The sequence below is a fragment of the Acinonyx jubatus genome, chromosome D2, assembly GCF_027475565.1.
Source record: "Acinonyx jubatus isolate Ajub_Pintada_27869175 chromosome D2, VMU_Ajub_asm_v1.0, whole genome shotgun sequence".
In the NCBI taxonomy this organism is placed as follows: Eukaryota; Metazoa; Chordata; class Mammalia; order Carnivora; family Felidae; genus Acinonyx; species Acinonyx jubatus.
The window spans coordinates 85,095,175-85,110,756 of record NC_069393.1 but is presented as its reverse complement, the minus strand read 5'-3'; the positions used below and the strand labels follow the sequence as shown (position 1 = coordinate 85,110,756).

The 15,582-nt window shown below is 62.9% G+C and overlaps 1 protein-coding gene and 1 long non-coding RNA gene across 6 annotated transcripts in view; one reads left to right on the top strand and one right to left on the bottom strand.

Moving 5' to 3' along the window:
- The window catches only part of INPP5A (inositol polyphosphate-5-phosphatase A), a 173,316-nt gene extending 161,745 nt beyond the window's left edge, over positions 1–11,571 (bottom strand). For 2 of the 5 annotated variants that reach the window (XR_008292274.1, XR_008292275.1), the window contains exon 1: positions 11,183–11,571. Coding sequence is in view for 3 of the 5 variants with exons in the window: in XM_027063454.2 (XP_026919255.1) it covers positions 11,183–11,257 (75 nt within the window). In the remaining 2 variants the exon portion in view is untranslated. The remainder of the gene's footprint in view (positions 1–11,182) is intronic. The other 3 variants (XM_027063454.2, XM_027063456.2, XM_027063455.2) reach the window with 2 other exon arrangements.
- A 1,342-nt stretch (positions 11,572–12,913) lies between these two features.
- Positions 12,914–15,131, top strand: LOC113600365 (uncharacterized). Its single transcript, XR_003421382.2, has 2 exons — positions 12,914–13,367; positions 13,490–15,131. It is a non-coding gene; the product is annotated as an uncharacterized LOC113600365 (long non-coding RNA).
- Positions 15,132–15,582: the final 451 nt, after the last annotated feature.

Genomic DNA, 15,582 nt, shown 5'->3' with positions numbered 1-15,582 from the left:
CCCCAGTGTAAGGCCCCTCTGCCCCAAAGGTGGGCTGTGCCTCATCCCAGCAAGACGCGAGCGGGAGTCCCTGCCTCGGGGGGTGAGGCCATGACCACGTACGAGGTGCCTCAGACGACAAACCCCAGCTCCTGCCTGCAGGCTCCTGGGGCCCTGCGCCCCACACCCCAGGACACCCTTCTTGACAGGCCTCTGCCACCCCCCAGGCCCCTCGCAGGCTCCTGTGGCCTCCTCCCCTGGCCCAAGGAGCCTCCCTTCTTGGTACTCGCCCCTGTGACCCACAGCTCCCTCCCTGGGATTTATCCTGCAGTCCCTCGCATCCCAGACACAACCGGTGGGATGGGTATGGGAGACAGAGGCAGGGAAGTGGGACGTGAGGGGCCTCAGGGGCCTCCCCCAGGGGCCCTCGAGATTCTCCAGTGCTCAGCCGCTGTGCCTGGCCAATTCAAGCAATGCCCCACGGAGGCGGGCAGGGCGAGCGTGTTGCTGGGAGCACTGGCACGGGGAGCCCTCAGGAGTGTTCCCTGGAGCTCCCTGCCAAGGCTCCAGCCTCTGGACAAAGGCCCAGCTCTGAGGAGCACTCACTAAGCCCAAGGCCACCAGAACCACGCTGTTAACAGTCCCTAAAAATGAGTCCTCTGGGCCCGCACCTGCAAGCCGGGCTGGGGCAGAACCTGGACAGCACAGCACAGTCGCCAGCAGCCTGGGGGCCCAGGCCTCCTGCCCCCAAACACCTCTCCCACAGCACCAAGTGTGCCTGGGCTGCAGAGGTGAGGACAAGGCCCTGGGGGCTTCAGAAGCTTAGGCGAGACCCCACCTGCTGGTGTCCTGGACGGTCCCCGAATCAGCCACCGGGACACTGCTTTGCTTCCCCCGGTTGGTCAGTTCCTTCCACTCACCCACATTCTGCTGGTGGCCTCGACAACCACGACTCCCTCCCACGCGGCCCAGCCTTCCACCCCCCACCTGGACGGGGTGCACGGGACGCTGCCTGGATGCGGCGGCGAGGGCGGTGACGGCCTTGCTGCAAAAACAGGAAGTTGCAAAAGATCTGAAAAACCATAGGTGATGAAGGAGAAAAGAGCAAACAACACACGTGTCCCCAAAATTTGTTTGTCACTTGGACAGATGTCATTCTCAACAGAACGTCTTTAACCAAAGTCCAGATCACCCCAAGTGACAACACAGAGAAGAGCATGCTCCACACTCGGGCTGGGCAACCACCTGCAGAACTGGAAAAGCGTGGCCCCGGGATGCATCCCGGTTAACCCTGGGGCCCAGGACTAGAACGGGACTCTGAGCGCACCTGGAGGACGCCCACGGGCAAACTAGGATGGGACGCTCCCTCCGTCCCCCCCCCCCCCCCCCGCCCGTTCCGGCTGCCTCTCAGGGCCACGCCTGCCCCGGGCTCTGCAGGCCACACCATGGTTTTAACAGCACTGACCATTGGGGGCCCCTAGGTGGTTCAGTCGGTTAACCGTCCTCTTGATTGCGGCTCTGGTCGTGGTGCCATAGTTTGTGGGATCGAGTCCCACGTAGGGATCTGCACCGAGTGTGGAGTCTGCTTGGGATTCTCTCTCCGCCCTTCTCCCACTTGAGTGTGCTCCCTCTCTCAAAATAAATAAACATCAAAAAAAAAAAAGTACTGACCATCCAACCCAGCTCTCAGCTCCACATGACCAGGTTCACCCAGAAGGTCACAACTCCCCAGCCTGACCGTCTCCGGGAACGTCTCACGGAGGGGGCAGCCACCCCCCCGACAGCGGCACGGGAGCCTAAGTGGCAAGGCAGGGAGCCCAGAGCTGGGGCCAGGCAGCTGTGTCCCCGTCGTCCTCAGGACCCCGTCCTCCCTCATCTGCCCTGCGCACCCCAGGCGGCACCCCGGGACTCATGAAGGGTGTGGCTAAAGAAAGCCCCTGAGCCAGATGGATGTGGGCGCAGCCCCCTTCCAGGCAGGCCTTGGGCCCTGAGCACAGGGTGTGCCCTCCTCCATGAGGACCAGGCCCCTCCCAGGGACAGGGTCCTCCTGCAGCTTTGGGAACACGGCTGCCAATTCGCTTGAGCTCCCCACCTGACAGGGTCCCTGCTGACAGCTGGTGCACCACGGGATGGCACCCCCATCGGCAGGACCACAGAACGTCCCAGACACCTGGGAGGGGCAGGGACAGCCATGACACCCAGAGGCTGGGAGAAGAGAAGTCACCTGCCAGAGGCACTCTGCCCCACTCGGCGGCAGGGGTCCTCCGTGTACCGGGGCAGTGGGGGGGAGCTGTGGGTGCCACCACTGCCCGGCTCTTGAAGACCAGTACCACCAGACTGACCCTCGAACGTGGGACTCGGCACCAGCACTACAGAGAAATGCCCCAGCCCAGCATCCACACCGGGGCTGTGAGGCAGAGAAATAGAGTCCCGGGAGCCCAGGGTGGCCTGGGAGGCCCTAAGGCAGCCATCCTTACTCCTGTCCCACCCACATAACCATGCCCCGAGGGCGTGACACAATGACAGGTACGTTCCACCCAAGGAGATGGCCCCTCCTGGGAGGTCCCAGGAGCCTGTGGGCCTGACCCGGGGTGGGGGCGGGAAGTGAGCAGAAGCACAACAGCCCCAGAGGTGCCCTCCCGCCAGCACAGTCACAGTGTGCCCAATACCACCGTCAGGACCCGAGAACACCGTCGTCGTCGTCAATGGCATCATCATCGTGGCGCAGCAAAGTGCCATGGCTGGATGCCTAGTTTTTAAAGGCAGAGGCCAGAAAACGCACCAGGCAAGCACAGGATGGCTCGGCCACACACCCACAGTCGAGGCCGCGCGCCAGCCCGGCGTGGACAGGGGATCGGCGGGCCCTGGAGCGGGCGGGCGGTACCTGGAGAAGACATACGCTCCTTGGGCACATGAGCACAGGCACAGACGACCGTCCGCACCAGCTCAATCCAGGAACCACACCGCATCCGTAAGTGGGGTGCGTGCCCAGCAGAAACCCACTGGGCCTTAAGGAGGGACCGAAGTGCTGACACGAACAGCGGGGGGGGGCGGCAACCACCAGCCAGACTCGAGGGCCGCAGTCGGTGGGACTCGAGCACGCGAGGTCCGGGCTGAAGGCAGGACTCCGGAGACGGCACGCAGAGCCGTGGCACCGAGGGCCTCAAAAGGCTGGGAGGGTCGTGTTCTCAAACGAGCGTGGTGACAGCTGTACCCCTGCAGACACCTTCTGAAGTCCCCGCTGGGCGAATGGCGGGACACCCACACCGTCCGGCGGCAAAGACACGCAGAGAAACGCAAGCTGGAGCCCACAGCCCTTTGCCCGACCAGCAGAGGGGCTCTAGGACCCAGCTCTCCCGCTCCGTCAGGTCCAGGAAGGCACAGGATTCCCCACACCCTGGAGCAGAGCCCCAAATCCGCCTGCCCGCAGCGCCCCAACACAATGGAACCTGATGACAGCCACGTCAGCAGCAAGCGCGGCAGGACAGAAGCACAGAGCTTGTCACTAATTCGGGTGGGGAAGGGGACGGGGAAGGAGGGCTGGGATGACAGCGCAGCACTGGTCACTGGGAGCGGTCCCCTGAAGGGACAGCACAATCCTGCCTGTGCAAGGAGGCCAGAGAAGCTTCAGGAGAAGCACAACCGTGGAAGGTTGTGTCCAGGCCACGGACAACCAACCCGCCACAGGCACTTGGTTGGGGAAGGGGGCGGGGGGGCAACGAGGCACGTGGGGTGACAGTCCCAGACGCGCAGCAGGGGAGAAGGCCAGAGCGGCAGAGGCAGGCCAGGGAGGCCGTCCCACCAGCCACACACAGGAGCCCATGCCTGGGGCGGCTGAGGGACCAGCCCGGCGGCCCAGGCCCTGCTCAGCCCCAGACACAGGTAAGGACCAGGCTGCCACCCCAGGAAAGGCTTGGGTGGGAAGGAGGGGACAGAGTCCTTGAGAGGCTTGGGTGGGAAGGAGGGGCCACCCGACAACACCAGCACCTCACGCTGTGAGGGTTCCCTCCTCCACCTGCCGCAGCCACCGTGCCGGGTGTCACGCCCGCCTCTCTGACGCACAACGGGCAAAAGAGGGTACCAAGCGACAAGAGGCACGCTCCAGCAGCCACATCTTCCCGTCACCGCGTGTCCCTGCAGTCCACGGCACGCGGCCCGGCAGCAGCACCGGGAGCAGGTCCCTGCACGGAGGCCCAGGCCTGGCCTCCGGTTCCCGGAATAACTGCTAGCTGCTCGGGGGGCCCTGAGGGGCGGGGCAGGAAAGAAGGGTGTCTGAGCCTGGGCACTCTGCCACGGGGAAAGAGGGGCCCCCCGGCCTCCGGGGCGCAGCCCCAGACCCAGCTCCCGTGAGGCTCGGGGTGCAGACAGAGGAGGGCGCGGACCCAGCACGCGCCCCAAAGCTCCAGGGTAGGAGCAGGAAAGCCACCCCTAACAGCGTCACATTCTGCTCAGACAGAGGGGGGAGCGCGGCCCAGGCCCACCAGTCCCACCAGCCCCCAACCCCAAAGAAGGGCCCGAGGTCCCTGTCAGAGCAAAGAAGGGAGAAGACAAGGGGCCTCGGGTCACAACAACCCACCAGTGGGTCAGGGTTCAAGTGACCCCAGAGCCACGCTCCCGGAGATGGGGTTGAGCTATTCACTAAAGGGAAAACCCACACCAGAGGCAGCATTTTCCTCGAGCCTGCGTGGCACCCATATGCCTCCCTGTCCACCGGGGCACAGGGTCGGCCCGGGAAAGCCCCCCCTGCGAGCGGGCAGGCAGAGCGCCGTCACCCCTGCCCTGCTCTGGATGGTCCCCACCCTGAGCCGCCATCCAGGGACCGGGCCAGCTCCCACACGGTCTCAGGTCACACGCACGCGCTGCACCAGCACGTGGACAGTGTGCCTCCACAGACAGCACGGCCCAGCCCGGCCAGTCCTGCGGGCCCGCCCCCGCCGGAGCGCCATCACCCCCCCTGCAGACCCAAGTGGGTACCCCGTTCAGTGCCTTTTCTAACCACAGGACAAACTTTGTGAACTCAAAACAAACTGTCGAAAACGGTGCAGGCACCCTATGGATTCCCGTCACCAGAGGACAGGCAGAGGCAGGGACACCGAGTAGAGCCAGAAAGACAGCTCAAGTCCCAGGACGCTCTCCTGAAACACAGGCCCGTGTGCAGCCTCGCCTTTCCCAGACCGGCCTGCAGGCCACCTACCTCCCGCCACTCTGGATTCACGTAAATCATCCCACAGTCACATTTCTGGATTAACGCGGCCGTCACTTGAAAAACCCGAAGGCTTTCACATCACTTCCACATTTTCCATGGGGCTGGACGAGCCGTTGCTTTATCCGCGTGCACGGTTAAAGGTCGGAACCCCGATGGCGTCCTCATCCTTGTCTCTGTCCGTCCGTGAGCGTGATTATCCGAGCTCTCCCGGAAGCCCAAGGTCAGACCTGGAGTGGACCGACTCAGCCCCCGCGCCCACTGAAGAGCTCCGTATGAGCACGCTTTTCACGGTCAAACACATGCTGAAACATATCATCTGCTCCCCCAGAGGGGAGGCCCTGGTGAGGGGGCCCGGGCTTCAGAGTTCTGTCTCCACTGCACAGGGAGGGGAGGGGGCCTCAGAGCAGAGGGTGCCACCCCAGAGAAGGAAGGGTGCCACAGGGCACCCCTCCCAGCCTGGGCCAGGCAGAAACTGGGCCTCGAGCCTGGAGGCCGGCTGCTATCCCCCAGCCCGTCTGGGGAGCGGGTCGAGGCAGGAGAGTCTCAAATGCCCTAATTAACTGAAGCAGCAACAGAAGACAGAAGTCAAAGTCACCTTATGTTCATCCTGGGGAACGTGGCACATTTTCCCCGCCACCTCCCTTCCCCAGCCCCCACGACCGCACTCCTTTAGTTCCCCCCGTGTTGGAAGGGCCCAGGGACACATGGGGACAGCCAGGCTGCATCCCAAAAAAGTGGCGACAGACAGGTGACCACGACAGCGCCCAGACGCCTCCACTGCTGTTCTGACCAGCCACCTGGCCCTGTGTTGATCTCCCACCTACTGGACCCCATTCGGTGGGGTGGACACAGCCCACCTTCCAAGAGGTGACCCTTGTGCCCACCCGCCTGCCCACAGGGACAGATGCTGGCGCTGAGCTTGTCCACGTTTAAGGCACCATCATTCCGCAGTCCCTTAGCAACCCTGGCCCAGCTTCCCCATGTCCCCTCGGGATCAAACAGTGGGCTCCTTATGGGCCATCCGCTGGGAGGCAGGCCTGCGTCCGATCCAGTAACTTCCAAACCGGACCCGGTGCATCATGGAATCACACCTCAGCACAGGCCTCTTCCCCCAGAAACCCGCACACCACCCGAAGCAGACCCAGGGCGCGCCGGGCCCCCTCCCCTGCTCTCTCGCTCCCCAGGGGACATGGTCTGCGTGCCGACAGAGTGTGCGAGACAGGCCCTGGACGCAAGTAGAGGGAGGGCCCTTTCTCAGCCACGTCCAGCCTCGGGCGGGCCCCAGGGGATGAGGGGGCTGAGGGAGCACTAAGGGGCTGGCAGAGAGGCCCAGCCCTGCACCTGCTCCAGGGGCCCAGGAGGAGGTGCACGTGCCCCGGAGATCCGGCAGCCCCGGGCTCCCTGATGTGAGCTCCCCACCGTGCACCGGGCTCTCCCGGGCAGTTGCAGAAGGAGCAGAGCCGATACCACCGCACCAAGGGCTGAGCCCCGGGCCCGGGGCTCCTTCCTGCCTCCTGGGGATCTGAGTGGACAGGGTCTTTCAAGGCCTGAGTCCAGACAGGCCCCCATCGGCAGTGAGTGCGGCCACGGAGAAGCGGCCGATGCTGCGAGGTAGGGGTGAGGAGGGAGCCAAACGCAGGGTGTGTGCACAGCCCAGGAAAAAGCCTTTGAAGCAAGCTGACAAGACCTGGAGACTGGGAAGCGACCAGAAGCCTGGAACGTGGCTGACGGAAGGTAAAATGGTACGGACGCTGGGCAGCGGTGAGCAGTTCCTCCAAAGGAGAAACACGGAGCCACCAAAGACCAAGCAGTTCCCCTCGTGGGCATGTGCCGGGAGAAATGAAAACCTACGTGGGCACAAAGCCTGGACACAAATGCTCAGAGCGGCACTAGTCGCGGCAGCCAAACCCTGGAAACTGCCCAAATGTCCATCAACTGACAGTGGCCCTACACACTGTGGTATGTCCACACCGTGGCACAGCACTCAGGCCTAGAAAGGGAAGAAGCACCAACACCCACTACGGGTTGAACCCTGGACACGTCACATCCGGTGAGCACAGCCAGACACAGAAGGCCACGCAGACGATCCCAGTTACGTGGAACCCCCAGAGCAGGTAAACCCTAGACCAGGTAAACCCCAAAACAGGTAAACCCCTGAGCAGGTGAAACCTGGAACAGGCAAACCCCAGAGGCAGGAAGTAGCCTGGTGACCACAGGGGCTGGGATTTCAGGGGAGGGTGGCTGCTGAGGCATCCTTTCTGTTTAGGCACAAAACAGGTTCTACAATCGACTGTGGTGGCCTCTGCACAAGCCTGCAAACACACTGAAAACCGCTGCTTCACAACCACCACGTAAAGGGGTGACGTGTGTGGCAGGGGAATGATGTCTCTGTGAAGCCATCAGCAAGGTCCTGCAAAGGTAGACAGATCCCTGCCATCAGGGCTGCCCAGAGCCAGGGACGGACGGGGACTGACCGCCGACCCTCCGGTTCGAGGTCCCCGTGGACTCCACCAAGCCCGTGTGCCCAAGTGCTGGGACAGGAGCTGTGATGAGAGTGGGGAGCCAGCAGGGATGGCCACGCACACAGTACTAGCTGGAGGGGGGGGGGGGGTCTTGGGGTTCAAGGAGCTTTCAGGCTGGGATGAGAACAAGAACGAAGAGTGCAAACCTGATGGCACAGGACTGGGGGCGCAGGTGCCCAAGGCAGCCGATTCCCCCACCGGGCTGGGGGGGGGGGGTGGCGGGTGCCCAAGGCAGCCGGCACCCCCACCGGGCCAGGGGCAGGGGCTCACAGACACCCACCGCCAGAGAGGCCTTGGAGGGCACAGCACAGCACCTCTGCAGAGCTCGTTGCACAACCACTCTGCAAGCCTGGGTACAGGGCTGCTCAGCCGTTGACCAAGCAAAAAGGGAAACCAGCTCAAAACGGACAGGGAGCTCAGAGGCACCGCAGGACGCAGGCCCCCCGGCAGACGCCCAAGGGCTGTGCTCTCGAAGCCTGCCGCTCGGCTGACGGCCTTTCCCAAGAACAGCCTTGCCTTGTAAGGGTGGGACCCGGCTCCAAAACCGTGGCTGCAGGAATTCACCTTCTGACTTCACTTCTAGCAACAACATAAAGAGCCAAAAGCTGGAAACCTCCCTTGTCAAAAATCTAGCCATCTCGAGCACAGTTCGGTGTGCAGCCCGGGCCACCCCTTTCCAGGAAACCGGGTGGTGCCACCACGAGTCCAGCTGGGGGTTACAGAAGAGCCGCAGGGCTCTAGTGGGGCCATCAGGCAGCTGCTGTGAACCCAGAAAAGTCGCGGCACCCCCAGCCACGTCTAGGCCCCCCATCCAGGGAGATGCTTGTGCAGGTTCAGGAAGAGCCACCAGCTTGGACAGAGGCCCTCGGAGTAACGGCCAGGAGACCTGGCCAGGGGTCTGCTGGGTCACAGCTGTGTTCACAGTAACACAAGACTCCCATCTCCTGTCCCGGGCACAGTCTCCTGAGTGAACAGCGGAGCTTTCTGAGGAGGGGAGGACGTGTGACAACGTCACCACCTGACACCCAAGCAACCAGCTCGCTCTCTGCTTTTCTCAGTTCCTACCTCCCAATGCGGCAAATACTGGTCGTGCCAACCTACATAGCCAAGAACTCTTTGCAGTCCCCCTGTTTCTGAAGGACGTGAGGGTAACATTTGAGAACGATGGCACCCCTCGTGGGTAACCGCACGTGGGGGAGGAGGAACCTGGTCCGCCAGCCGTGGCGGGGGTCAGGAGCCAGGGGTGCTGAAGAGAGGAGAGCAGCTGCCAGACAAGTCTCGGTGCGTCCCCTCCACACTGGGAGGAGGTACAAGGGAAGATCGTAAGACTGCAAACGCACAAACACACCACCTACCGCAGACGCATCCTTCACAGCACGCCATGCCCGTTTCTAACTCGGACGCCCTCCCTCCCCAGGACGATGAAGCCGGGCAAGAAAGCATTCCTTCCCAGGCCTTGCCACCTTCTGAAGAGCGTGTTGCTCAGTGTGGACACGTGTTGTGCAGACAGAGTCACCAGGCAGGTCTTCTGAAACCTACTATAAACTAAGGAATTAACGCCCCCGTCACTCAAGAATCACTGCTCTCACCAGCCAGGTGTCTCCCACAGGCACCACTGCCCCGCACCCCAGCCCCAGCGGGCGCCCCAGAGCAGGGTGAGACTACTGTCCGTGCTGCCCCTCCAGGCTGCCCTCCGCACCCCGAGAACCTATGGGTTATGGGCAGAGACTTGTCTATGAGCCCACAAACCAAAGACACCCTGCAAAATTAACCAGCATACTGTTTACCAAAACAAGCATTCCTTCCAGATGCAAAGATAATGCACAGCTCCGTACAGCCTTCGTGACAAACAAAAACCCGGAGAGAACATGTCGCCACACAAAAGTAAATGAAGTTACCCATTTTCATGTCAACAGAGAGAAGTGCGCGTATACAACTGAAACACAACAAAAATGCCAGAACTCAGAATCAAAGATTACTGGAAAGAATGTTTGCACAGCAAAATTCTTTTTCCCTTTGAGACTAAAATGCCCCACCATGCTTAATTTTCCTGACATTTCTGAGGCTTTGAAGCCTCAGCTAACGGATCTGAATCATCTGAGCAAAACCATGTTATAGTGGCATGTTACTGGAAAGCCGAGAATAGAATGCTAAATATACAGACACACACCCATACAGGGCACTTTTGTAGAAACGATCAAACGCCAAACTAGATGAAGTTGTCCGAGGGAAACGGCTCACCCCCAGCAGGGAAGGAGAATACACGGACGCCTGGAAGTTAAAATAAGAAAAACACAAAAATAGCACCTACTCTTTGTGAATAAAATCGAACCTAGCCCTTCCGTGACCTCAGCTTACTGAAGCACTTCGCCCCTGCCCACTGCCGGCGACAGAAGGTTCCGCCAGAAGCCAGAACCCTCTCCGGAATCGAAGTCATGCTTGTGTCGGTGGACCGGCCCACACCCACCGCTCACCTAGCGAGGCCGCCTCAGGCTCCGTCTGTGCCATCACCCTTTTCTCTTAAACAAGCACGCCACTTGGAGCCGCATTCTGCTTTATTTGGGTTGGCGGTGTAAGTACCAACAGCGGGCTGGCACCGCGGCTGAGACACCCAACTAGGTCAGCCGGGGCCTGCCTCCTGCCCCGGGTGCTCTGGGCGCCCCCGTCCCCCGCTGCCTGCTCTCTCCCAAGGGCCGCCCTGGGTGCCTGGGTGGGAGGCCCCCGGAGGGAAAGGCCCTGGGCAGTCCCATCCCTTCTTTGGCCTTGGAAAGCTTCTCGGCATCTTTCTCTTTAATAAACGAGAAACAGAGTCCTCCGGGGCTGCCCACAGAGGCCCTTGTCTGAGAACTAGACGGATACTAAGTTACAAGGTGAAATGAGGGCGCCTGCCCCCGGAGGAGTGAGCCACCCACCCGGAGGAGGCCGGCAGGGGAAGCCTGCACACCCCTCCTGTGGCCAGGGGCCAGGGGCCAGTGCCGTGGAGGGGGGCGGGGGGGGGGGGGGCGCGGCGGCAGAAGTCAGGGGCTGAGGTTTGGGAAGCAAGGTCAGCGTTGTGCGGTCAAGAGTCAGGGACCAGAGTTGGGGCCCGTGGACAAGGGTCCTCAGGTCAGGATTCGGGGACCTTGGACAGGGATTAGAATTGGGAGTTTAGGAACCAGGGTCCCGGGTTCCGGCTCTGAGGTCGGGGTTCAGCCTGCGCAGTTTGGAGGCAGGAGGTGGGGGACCCCGATTCCAGGGTTTGGGGCAGCGCTCAGGGGGCCGGGGTCTGGGGTCCATGGCCCTCCGATTTAGGGGTACCAGGGTTTGGAGGACTCAGAGTCCCGGTCCAGGTCCCGACGTGCGCGACTCAGGGTATCAGTCCAGAACCTGGGGCTCCGCGCTCGCGGACGGGGACCAGGATGTGGGCCCCCGGGGCCCCAGGGCGCTGGGCTCAGGGTCGGGGTCTTGGTCTGGCCGCCGCCGCCACAGCACTTACGTCGTCGAAGAGCGAGCCCACGTTGGCCGTGACCAGCAGCACCGCGGTGCCCGGGGCGGCCGCCTTGCCCGCCATCGTGGCCTGGGCCGGCGGCGGCCGCTCGCTCGGGGCCGGACGGTCGGGGTCTCCGCGGGCCGCGGCGTCAGCTGCGCCGGGGGGCGGCCCCGGGGCGCATCGCGGGCTCGGCGGCTCGGGCCGGGCCTGGCCGGGGTCCGGCCGCGCGCGCGCTCGCTCGCTCGCTCTCGCTGCTCGGCGGCCCCGCGCCCGTCGCTCTCCGCCCGCGCCTCACCGCGGCCCGCGCGCAGCCATTAGGATCGCCGCCACCGCCGCCGAAGTTCCCGCAGTCGCCGCCGCCGCCGCCGCCGCTGAGGCGAGTCCCGCCCGGAGCCGGGGGGCGGGGCGTGCGCGGGGCGGGGAGGGGCGTGCGCGGGGCGGGACTGCGCGGGATGGGCGGGGCCACGGGAGGGGCATGCTCGGGCGAGGCGGGGCCAGTGGGAGCCTGGCAAGGACGGCGGAGCGACCCTGCGCGGGGCGGGGAGGGGCGGGGCGGGGCCTCTCGGGGGAGGGGCTGAGCACTCGTGGGGCGGGGCCTACGCGAAGCGCTCCTGCGTCAGCCCCAGCTGCTCTTCCGCCGCCCTCCCATCGGTCAGCGGCCGCCCCGCCCCGCCCCTCCCGGCGCCGAGGCTGCGCACTGTCTCCGCCCCCCGCACTCCTGTGTCGTCACGACCCGGCACCGATCGTGCCTCTTAAAGGGACCGTGCGTTCGCCCGCAGGCAGCGCTGCAGGAGTAGAGGGGCAGCTCCGGGGTTTAGTCGTGTGGCCCGCGCTCGACCCACGAAAGTGGGAGGCGGCGGGCCGGGATGTTTAATTAACTCTCACGCAGGCTGTGGGGACCCCAGCCCAACGTGGGGTTCAGAGGGGCGTGAAGGCCTGGGCCGGACCGGGACGCAGGAGGGGAGGCAGGCGAGGGTCTCGCGGCCAGGGACGGAGGGCTCAGAGGGCTCGGGGAGAGGTCCTCGAGGCGGGGGACAAGGGGCGCGGGCTGGGGAAGGGCTCTCGGGGGCGTGGTCGGGCGAGGCGGGGGCCAGGCTGGGGCGTGGTCGGGGGGGTGGCTCGAGGCCCGGGCGTGATGGGGGCCTGGGGCTCGGGGCGGATAGCTGGGGTCTCAGGGCGGGGCGGGGCGCGGACTGGGGAGGGGATCTCGGGTCGGCGCGGGGGTGGGTGGGCTCAAGGCCGGGGCCTGGTCGGGGGCAAGGGGCTGGGGACAGTGGGTCTCAATCCCCGGGGTTGGGCGGACTGGGGAGAGGATCTCCGGAGCGTGGTAGAGGCTTGGCGGGGGGGGGGGGGGGGGGGGGGCGGGCAGAGCCGGGGCGTGGTCGGGGAGGAGGGCTTGTCGTCGGAGCGGAGGGTTTGGGGGCTAGGGCATGGTCGGGGCAGGGGTCTCAGGGCCGGGGGCCAAGGTCTCACGGCCGTGGGCGTGGGCTGAAGCGGGGGATCTCCGGGTCTTGGTCGGAGCGAGGTGGGGCGGTTCCGGGCAGGGGCGTGGTCAGTGAAGGGGCCTCCGGAGCTGGGGTCTCTTGGGGGCGGGAAGCAGGCTGGGGACCAGGATCTCGCGGCTGGATTGCGTGGTCCCCAGGGAGGCAGCCCCGACACGGACCACACAGTCTCTGGGGCACCGGGTGGGACCCACACTTGCCAAGCATCTTGTACATTACATTGTAAAAAGGCTACATTGTAAAAAGGCGACAACGGAGACCCAAGGCTAATTGAAGAAAATCTTTTATTCAACACACTGGATACACACGCAGCCCACATTTAAATGTTATCAGTGAAGTGTTTTCGCGGCTGTAAACCTGCGCCTGGGCGCACAGTAGGCCTCAGCGCCGCCGGCCCCCTGCCCAGGAGAGCTATGCCAGTGTGGGCAGAGCCAGGGGCGGCCACGCCAGGCCGCCCTTCAGCTGCCCCCCCCCCCCCCGCTCCGTTAAAACAGACGGCAGCCCCCACCTGCACGAAGTGACAGGCAGCTGCGCCCTTGCCAAGGAAAGCATCCCCTCTAGTGATAGTTGGGAGATCCTGCTTACAGCGTCCGCCTCGCCTCACCACCAAAACCCTTTGACTTGGAAACTGATGTCTGATTCATTCAGCAGGGGTAGCGGACAGACTGAATTGGGCCCACCGGAACGTGGTAAGCTGAAGCCCCATCCCCCAGGATGCTTGTATGCGCACATGGGGACCACAAGGAGGTGATTACGGTTAAAGGAGGCCAGAGGGTGTGTCCGTTTTCCAAGAGAATTCATGTACCTATAGGGGAAGACCCCAGAGCACCTGCTGTCACCCACACCCTCCAACCCCTGGCAGAAAACAGAGAAGAGGTCGTGGGAGCACACAGAAGGTGGCCGTGGACAAGCCAGGAAGAAACCAGAGCTGTGGGGACTTGGCCTGAGACTCTGGGCGTCCAGAACCCTGAGGAATACATTTCTGTAGGAAGCCTCCTACTGGGTGGTATCTTGTTGCAGAGCCTCCCTGACCAATACGGTATCTTGTTTCCCTTTTCACGAAATCTGCACGTGCCAAGGATGCCCTTCGTAGAAAGCAAATGCAGAGACATCGCTGATGCCTGGAACCTGCCTCCTAAGAAGTGGCATTGCCTGTTCACCTGTCCGCAGGCTGCCTCTCCCGCCTCACATCCGCCACCTCCGCACTCCTGCGTGCGTGTGTGCTGGCTCACTCAGAGGCTGTGCCTGAGTCGGAGAACACCCAGCCCCTGCCCTGGCACCCTCCTCGCCCAGCACCCACCCTCCTGGCTCCCCTGTTTGACCCCTTCCCCCGTCTCCAAGCCCCCAGCGGGCCTTCCCACTTGGTGGACAGGCTTGCCCTCCACCTTCGGAAAGAGGATTTGCAGTCCTTCCTCCACCCAGCCCACCGCCCCCTCTCGGTCCCGCCATCAGCTCACAAGCAGGCTGCAGTGTCTCATATCCTGTCGAGTCCCCCAGTGCCCTCTGCCCCTCTGCGCCCTCCCGTCTCTGCTCCTTTGCTGCTGATGCCTCTCCTAGGAGCTGACCAGTCTGCCCCAAGTGCCCTCAGCTGTGCTGCCCTCACCGTGACGGGGCCATTCTCATGGTTAGTGCTGGCCTCCTAATTCAACAGCCAGTCCCCACCCCAGGCTCCCACCCTCCCGATTACCCCCCAGAAATAGGGTCTGCCTGCTGACGAAGACATTTGCAGTCCTGGTCCTCCCCTGGCTGCCCACCCCCTCTGCCTCCTTCGCTTGCTCCTCCTGGCATTCCGCCTGAAGTCCTGGGGTCCCCAGGCTTGGTCCCGGCTCCCCCTTCCTGTGTGCACACTCCCTGCTGATGGTCCTGAGACGATCGCTTCACACTCTCTCCACGTGTCTGCTGCTGCGCCGGGAAGGGCTATCGCGAACCCGGCAGACGGCAACGAGTTCCGGATTCACTCCCGCCTCCCGAGGCTCACACTCCCAGGTGCCCCCCTGACAATGCATGGAGCCCATGGCCACCTCGGGTCCTTGGCAGCCTTCTTTGTCTCTCTGCCCCAGGGGCAGCTTCACTGGCTTCTTCCGGCCCTTCCGCCTCTCACGTGCTCCTTCCTCCTTCAGACCCCCTGACCCACCGAGCACACCACCACGTCGTCTTTCCCTTCCCCTCTGCCTGTTGACCCTCCCCCCCCAGGCACACAGGTGTAGCCTGCCACCAAGAAAGAACAAATATGTGTTACGTGAATAAATAACATGTCAGAGCCCTTGCCATGCCCGGGTCCTGGGGGCCTGACTTTCAGAGACGCTGACCACTAACATCACCGATATTAAAAGCCACATTCATGAAATCATGGGTAAAAGGGAGGCTTACTTTTTCTTGTGTCCCTTCGTTACCTGTGGAATGCTGTCCCATGTCTATGTTTCCTTTGCCAAAATAACAATAGCATTATTTAACTTTTGCAACTTATTGTATACGTTTTGCAAAGCCCACTTAACAGGCTCCAGGAGAGGCCTGGGCCCCCCTAGCATCTGGGTCTGGATCTGACCCCTCAGTGTGAAAGGGCAGAGGAGAGGGGTGGAGGTAGCCAGAGCTGTGATGTTGATTCCTTGGTGGCAGCCAGCCTGACCCCACCCAGCCTGCTTAGCCAGACGCTCTCTGGGCTCCCAGGAGAGAGTTTGGTCCAGTCTTCTGTTAATAATAGGCTGTCAGCCTTTTTTTTTTTTTTTTTTTTAAGGACAGCACATTAGCAACTAAATATCATATCACTACTTAGTTTAAGATAGTAACCGATTTACTTATGGATTCAGACTATTGGATGGTTGGGAGGTTTACACCGGGGATTCCCTATCCATAAAAATGCTTAAAAGCCGTCCTTCAGCAGATGGAGGGATGGATGGATTGCAC